Below are 8,110 nucleotides of genomic sequence, written 5' to 3'. Positions count from 1 at the left end.
ATGTGCAGCATACAGGACTTGCTAATGTTGAGAAAACAAGCAAATATATAAATACTCCATCAGAGCATCCCAACATCTCTCTTTTCTAATGACTGAATTGTTTGTTTATAAAAAGATTTTTCTTCAGCATCCTCAGAGATGAATACTTTTGTGAAGAACATTTTTAATAAGGCAGATATAGCCCAGAAATACTGGGTAGAGTACGTTGGAGCTTTCTCAACTTGTATTTCTACAAATTCTTCCTCCATGCTTTTAGTCCTCCCTATTAAGAAAGCTAGAAAATACTGCCAAGAAGATATCTTTTGCTTCCTATCTGCTATTTAAAGCCTCACAGTTATTGGAAACCTCAAGTCCACATAGGCTTTCCTTTTAATTCTTTCTGCAGGAAAGCATGTGGGTTTTGCTTTCCTGTTCTCTTAATTGGCTAATGTAAAAGGAGCTGTTTGAAACTGCAACATGCTCATGCAGAAGAGAGTTCTTAAGCAAAAATGTGTGACTGGTTTTCACTTTGAAGTCAGTGAGAGATTTTATTCTCAGCTACTTCACAACTATATCTGAGCCCCTTGTCTTTTACAAAGTGTTTTGAAAACTTCAAGCTTAATCCAGAAGGTCTATCGTAAACAGAACTAGCCCTGATTTCAAAAGATGTTCCATATATGAAGGTCTGATGAGATTAAGACCTTGCAGGGATTAACACTTCCAGTTTAAGAATTCACACGTTTCAGTTTAGCAGTCAGAAAAACAGACACAAGCTACTGTATATGATTAATTTTTATTTAATATTTTTAGGGGAGATGTCTGCTAAAGTAAAGTTTAGAACATGGTAAATGATCCACACAATGAAAAAAAATCATTAATTAGTGTTTCATTATGTTGCTAAGGCAATGAACAAATAATAGACACTGACAAGATTAATAAGGGACTCCTTGTTTTCAAGGTTTTGGAGTATCTTATGCAGATTCATTCCAATTCTATCTTGTTTGGTCCATTTGAACCTCTAGGACTGCACCATTTCCTGGAATTCTGTGAAAGATAAGAGAATATTTACAGTGGAAATATAAAATTGAAAAGATTAGGGTAAACGATTAGTGGCTTATCAAGAGATTTAGAATAGGAATGAAAACAGTTACCCAATGGATGGCCAGAGGAGAAAACATGTATGAAAGAGAGACATTGTCTAAACTTCCTCTTCTAAACAACAGATGGAAAGGCAGGGTTTTGTTGACATTTATAAGGAATGATCAAATGTTTAAGATAAGTTTAGCCTTCTCTCTGCCTAATACTGATCTTGAGCAAAACTAATGAAATGGCTAATAGGGAATTTGAGTAAGAGGAAGTTAAGAGCTCAGGTAAAAGAATGAAATGCGAGTCCATTTGTCTTATTAGCTGTTTGCAATGCTTTAGCATTTACAATTAGCTTTAGCAGTTGAGAAGTGTTGATTTAGAGCACAATCTAAAGCCAAATAAATTGTGCAGTTCCATGTGGTATGATACTGAAATATTGTGTGGTACAATAAGAGATTGTTATGCGGAAGATCTTTTAAATATTTGGCTTTTGTGAGTTAGAGTATCTGATCAGTCCTGTCCTTGAACGACTGTATCAGTATATTGATTGCTTCATAAATCATGTGTGTTTATTCTGGCATATTTCCTAGGAATTCGTTTTAATTCTTTCCAAAGAAAGAAACAGAGGATCTCTGTCCTCCTAGTGCAGCGAGCTCGGGAATCTGCAGGCCAGCACATTCCCTGCGTGCTATTCCCTAAGCCCCTTTCATGCTCATCGGGGCAGCTCGCTTCTCTCATGGGACAAGTTACCATTGGCTGCCAACCTTTTGTGTGAGCGTGTGCTTCCTATTCAAACTGGGATAGAGAAATACAGAATTATGAGAGCAGCGGCCATTAAATCACACTGGTATCTCCATGGAGTGACTGCAATATGCTGCTTCCTAAAACAGCTGCTTCTTCCTCTGTGGTCCTTAGCCTGCCACTGAAGATAAATAGCATTGGTCCCCATGTGCAGAGCCTGTTGTGGGATCTTGTGTCAGGGTAGTGACACTTGATTGTTCTATTCTCGTTATCATGCAAAACAAATATTGATCTATGTGCTGCTAGCTCTTGCATATTGTGAATTATTTCACTGACTGGTGGAATTGCTGTTGGGAAATAACTGCTCTAAATGAGCCAATGGATGTGCTGTTGATTCTCCTGTGTAGAGCAGGTTCTTTTGTCCTTGATTTTACATTTGTGTATTAAAAGTGATGCTAGTGATACTTTACATCAGATTAAGTGAGAGGAGAAATACAGGGCGGTTTATTTCAAAACAACTGGAAATTTGTGAGTGAGTCGCAGTGAGAAAGTTCCTTAGGGCAGCCTAGCTGGGGTTTTTTTTACTTGCTCGTGCAAAAGGAGTTGCAGAGATGAACCTGTAAGATCAGGGACCATTTCTGCCCTTAAAACAGGTTGCTTCTGCAAGGGTTTCAGTAAAATCACTGGAGGTACATTAGTGTACTATCAATGTAAAAGAAAATCATGCATCAGTTACAACACATCCTGAGAAGCCTTATTCTGAATAAGTTATAAATAAGTTAATACCTTCAGCCCCAATTTTACCATCCCCGTCATGATCTGCAGCTGCCAAGAAGGTCTTGGTTTCTGAGGTGGTTAACACTCGGGCTCCACACTCAAACCTCTGAAGGAAATACCTAGGAAAAAAACCAACTTGATAATTATTTTCACAGAATGTTATTCCTTTATGCTGGCTGTGTAATCAGACTGATAGGTATATATAAATAAATTCTTTACCACAAAAGCCAAGTCCTCCAAACATTACTTTGTTTGACAAGCTGAATCTTAGTCATATATATTTCTGCTTTGTAAGTCCAGCCCTGATACAATTCATAGAATCATGGTTTGGGTTGGAAGGGACTTCAAAGATCATCTTGTTCCAACCGCCACCATGGGGGTGACACCTCCACCAGCCCGGGCTGCTCAAAGTCCTGTCCAGCCTGGCCTTGAGCACTGCCCGGGAGGGGGCATCCACACCTTCCCTGGACAACCTGTGCCAAGGCCTCACCACCCTCACCGTAAAGAATTTCTTCTTGCTATCTAGTCTAAATCTCCTCTCTTCTAGTTTAAAACTATCCCTCCTCATTCTATCACTACCCTCCCTGATAAGGAGTCCCTCCCCAGCTTCCCTGTAAGCCCTCTGTAAGTACTGGACGGTCGCTATGAGGTCTCCCCCCAGCGCCTTCTCTTCCCCAGGCAGAGCAGACCCAACTCTCTCAGCCTGGCCTCATAGCAGAGGTGCTCCAGCTCCTTGATCATCTTAGTGGCCCTCCTCTGGGCCCGCTTAAACAGAATCAATCACAATCGATTCTGCCTACTATCAAAATCCAGCCCCAGGGAGTTACTTTTTTCTATACTGAGCATTAAAGGCAGGTATTTACTAATTTATTTTTCTCTGTAGGGATTATTTGCTTAAATACACCTTTCACAGTCTGCTGAAGGATCTATCAATCTTTAGCATAACTTGTGCTCACATTTACAGAACAGTTCTGGAAAGAAAAAAGTGCTGATTTTTGGATAGCCTTTAAATAGTTAACACAGAAAATCCTTACTTGAGCTCGTCTTCCTCAATAAAGCCACTTTGATCATTGTCGAGAATCCGGAAGATATCCTTGAGCTGGCTGCTACTCTTTTTAGACATGCCACTGATCTGAAAGAATTTTTTGGGACTAAAGGAATCTGGAGCTGAAAATAAATTAATAAATAAATTAACCCCAGACCACTGCGTTCACTGTTCCTAAACAGTCTGAGGATGCTGCTTTGTTACATTCTAATTTTCTAAACATGAATAATAGCTAAAGTCTGACAAAGAATGAATCTTGCCATGTCCTCCTAAACATCAAAAAAAATCACATGGAGATAAGTTACAAACTGACAATAAAAACCAGTCATGAACAATACTGTGACAGCTAAGTAAAGAGATTACAGAAATCTGTTTACAGTATGCGCTTGTTCAGTATCCCTTTGGGACTGAATTAAGCTTGCCATGTGTTACACAAAATAATAGATTTTGAGAGTTTTAATTATTTTCTCACCTTGACAGTCCCGCAGAGCAGCAGCAATATCAGAAGGGCTTAGAAGGTCTGTAAGGCTCATTTTAAACCTGTGCAAAATAGTATATTGCAAACAGATTTGTGAAATGCAAATGTATCTTACAACAAATTGGTTTTTTTCTGTTCTTCAAAGAATACTACATGGCTAACAAGACTTCTAAGGGTAGATGAATCTAATTGATCAAACCAACATTGCTGCTACTCATAAACAAATTAAAATAGTAAATTACTTCCTTTAAAATAACAGTGCTGAAAGAATAGTTTTTAATGAGATGGATTACATAAATGGTGATGTGAGTTGATGATAAATTTTTCATAATTTACCTGCATCCTATTTAAGTACAGCACATTTTAAAACTCTCTGTAACCATTAATCTAATAATTAGTCTTACTGGAATGCATGGCATCTGGCAATACAAATAACAGTATATGCAGTGGAAAGAAGAAAGTCAAGAAGGTTTGCTTCTGTTTTCTCCCCCAACAGCTCTGAAGAATAAGAGGAAAACTGATACTTATCTATATAAGGTCCATCCATATGTAATTCCAGCAATTAAAATAACAATCTTAGAACAACAATTATTGTACTTACTGCTGGTGCAGCTCTGCACAGTAATTTCATTTAATTAATCTCAGGTCAGCTGCTCACCTTTATAGTTTTCTCAGGTAGGTAAAGGAAAAACAGCTGAGGAGGTACCAGGCAAAATAGTGATGTTGGCTGTGGCTTGCCACTCTGGCTTATAAAGGATTCAAAAGGTGACAATAACCATTACTTAGGTTACTGGTTCATGGATCAAATGTTTGATTTGAGACCTAGCTCAAATTTCTTCCTTAACTAATTAAACTTTTCTTTCCATTTATATCCTAAGATAATATGGACAAGAATATTTTTTTTTATTTCTAAATAAATCCACTTGTGCTTAATTAAGTACAACTCTGCCATCCAAACATAGCCTTTCAATCTCCAAGTATGCTGAAGATTTTCAGTTAACCTCTGGACCTTAAAGCTGCTCACTGGAAGATGACTCCAGCAGCCAAATCCTTGTGAAAAGAAACTAGTTTGGTTTTCCTAAATCTGTTGATCCTTTGGAATGTACAGAGGAAGCTGGAGATGAAAGATCAGAGGTGACAAGGTGTCATTCTGGCAAAGATAACTTGTCACTAGGACAGAGGAAAGCATGCTATAATTTGGGGTGATCCTTCTACAGTAAGCTTCATTTCATATTTCCTGACCATTTTCTAAATTACAGTGCTGTCCCTAATCAGGGATGGGAAAGCAACCAATGCCTTCAGTGACAGCAAAGCTCTGAAACTAGGTAAAGCTGAATAAGCCAATCTTGTTATCTGTATTCTTTTGGAAGATTATGTATAATCAGATGGTCCACTTAATAATCTATTTTGAATATTTTAAATTACATGAAAACAATACTAGACTTACTTGGGATATAGGTTTACATGCATTTTACAACACACACTCTTGCTATCTGTTTCCTTAATATGAAATTAAAATTGTGGGTATAAATAAGTGGGAGTTTATTATACATTTCAAAAGTATTAATTTTGGAAAAAAAAACCCTTAAGAAAACTGGGAACAACAGATATGAGGTTTTCCTTCGCAGACAAAAATTTGTTTCCATCTTTAAGGGGGTTTATGCCGATTGAATTCTAGGATGAAGACCTATAAGAAACACGTGTATTTTGGTTAGGGTTTGTTGTATAACAGTCTATTATGGTATCTAAAGTAATGTTCTCCTAGTACATGAGCATTGCTTTATTTTTTAATGAATAGAAATAGCATGGTATGCTGAACAAGCAATATTTTTTTATGGTAACAAATGTTACAAATTGCCCAGTGGAGCAGAGGAGCAATATATCTAAGCCTTGGTGTAAATTAATGGACTACAATGGGTTTATTCCTGGTTGGTTTAATGACAGTGAGAAAAGTATCAAGCATAGCAGTTGTTCTATAGCACCTGTTTGTCTGCATTTGGATAGAGAAATACAAGGTATAATTAACATGAAAAGGCAGATATCATTTAATCATACTTTTACTTTTTTGCTATCTCTTTTGTATGCAAAAGAAGATGCCATACATCACAAATAATCAGACTTATCCTTAATCCCAAATATCAGCTGTCTATTAATGAAAGAGTGCTCTCTTCTGTCTCTTTCAGTAGGAAAAGATACTGTTTGTAGTAATCTGGAATAACACTTTGCTATTAACCTATTAAACTTAAGAACTGTGGGCTGTGGTAAATTAGTATTGTCTGGTTAAAACAAATTGAACAATGCTGATTCGTACAAGTTGAAGATCTGATCTCAGGCATTTTGGTGTTATTTCTGTTTATCTTCTTTGTTCAATACTGTATATTCATCTTGCTTTCTGTCTGAGATTTGCATGATGTTAAGATCCATCAGACGGTGGCAGTGGGAAGGAAGCACCTACCGGGCTTTCTACAGAATCATCCTGAGACTGCTTTCATCCTTGTGGGAACCTTCTGGCACTTTGTTCTGAATGTTCTCATTTATGGCCATCTCAAGTTGATAAAAGTTTTCACAGGTTTTCTTACTGATTCCTCTTGACATTTTTCTGCCAACATTTTTTAGACCTCTGTGATAGTGCTATAGATGTTTTATTATAATAAGCTTCCTTTATTTCTGCTTGCTCCTGCACACTGCCCATTGAACTTCTCGCTTTGTTTAAATGTTTGAAGTGCCATACAACACTAATTATTAAAAGCTCATGAGAATGAGGAAATCAAAATGAAGTAGAAGAAAATTATGAGATCGTGATGAGCGTATAATACTCAAGCTCAAACTATGTCTGCAACTAATTCAGGCGTTATATTAAAATATAAGCACCAAATGCTCAAAGAATGGCATCTGGTTACCTCATACCTCTGCCATGGCACACAGGGTGCTGAACTGTTTTTACATGTATTCAACAGTAGTGTAGTAGCTAGGATTAATTAGTATTATATTTAAGTATGATCTCAAATAAAAGTGAACTAATTACTACAGTAAGTTCACTATTATTGCTTAAGAAGGAATCTTTTAATGTTTGAAATTCAACACTGACAACAAAAGTGATGCTAATCCTGGCTGAAAGATGGTTTACTAAAGCCTAAAAGAGCTGAATTTCAGAATCTAGTTGATGTCACTGTATATTGATACAGGTGAGAATCTAGGGTTACTGGGTTTTATTTATTTATTAATGACACTTCATCTGAAGGACAGGTTTCCTCCTCTACAATTAGAATGAAATAGTCAGGGATGAGTATATTATGTAAAGGGATGTTTATATTAGATAATCAATTTTACAACTAAATTAACTGTCTGGTTTCTTTACTTCTGTGGTACGTGTTAACTTAAGTGATTGTAATAACTTTAGAGGTTCAAAAACTGAGATCTGTAAAAGATATTATGCAAGCAATGCAATGCTATAAAGAAAATACCTAATAATTAAACCAGAAGAACAGCTGCCAGGTAATGGGCAGTTAGCCATAGTCCAAAATCTGGTATGGAGTCAGTATTGCAGTTTCCGGGAATGTTTAGCACTTCTTCCTGTTAAGTTCAAGAAAAGTGATTTTTTGTTGTTTTGTTTTTGTTTGTTTGGTTTTGTTGGGTTTTTTGTCTGCTAGGGACATCTGAAAGTGCTATTGAATTGTTCATCTGAAGAATTATGTTCAATACTTGTGTTACTTTTATAACTTGTGTTGTTTTCCCCTGAAGTGTCTTTATGCACAGTATATACAGGAATATTAAAGCCATTTATTTTTTGCTTCAGACTTTCAGAATTAAACCTGAAGGTGTAGCTCTGAGAAATACAGAACATTCGTATTGACAAGTTCTTGCTGGGAATCTAAACATCTAAACCAACTGTTTTCAAATCAAGTACCATTCACTGATCTTATGAATGGAGGAAAGTTGTGTTTTGGTAAATCATTGACAGGTTGTGGACTGGTCTTGCACTCTTTGTGTTCTGTTTGGTATAA

At 36.7% G+C, this 8,110-nt stretch overlaps 1 protein-coding gene across 1 annotated transcript; it reads right to left on the bottom strand.

The window, feature by feature from the left end:
* Positions 1–997: 997 nt before the first annotated feature.
* Positions 998–4,172, bottom strand: LOC104543224 (parvalbumin, thymic CPV3). Its single transcript, XM_010187779.1, has 4 exons — positions 4,101–4,172; positions 3,618–3,750; positions 2,593–2,702; positions 998–1,023 (listed from the first exon to the last, which is right to left on the bottom strand). The coding sequence occupies exons 1-4, from the start codon at positions 4,159–4,161 to the stop codon at positions 998–1,000; spliced, it is 330 nt and encodes a 109-aa protein (XP_010186081.1). The 5' UTR covers positions 4,162–4,172.
* Between the last annotated feature and the right edge of the window lie 3,938 nt (positions 4,173–8,110).

This window comes from Mesitornis unicolor, unplaced genomic scaffold (assembly GCF_000695765.1).
Source record: "Mesitornis unicolor isolate BGI_N332 unplaced genomic scaffold, ASM69576v1 scaffold8037, whole genome shotgun sequence".
Classification (NCBI taxonomy): domain Eukaryota; kingdom Metazoa; phylum Chordata; class Aves; order Mesitornithiformes; family Mesitornithidae; genus Mesitornis; species Mesitornis unicolor.
This window is presented reverse-complemented; position numbering and strand designations above follow the sequence as displayed.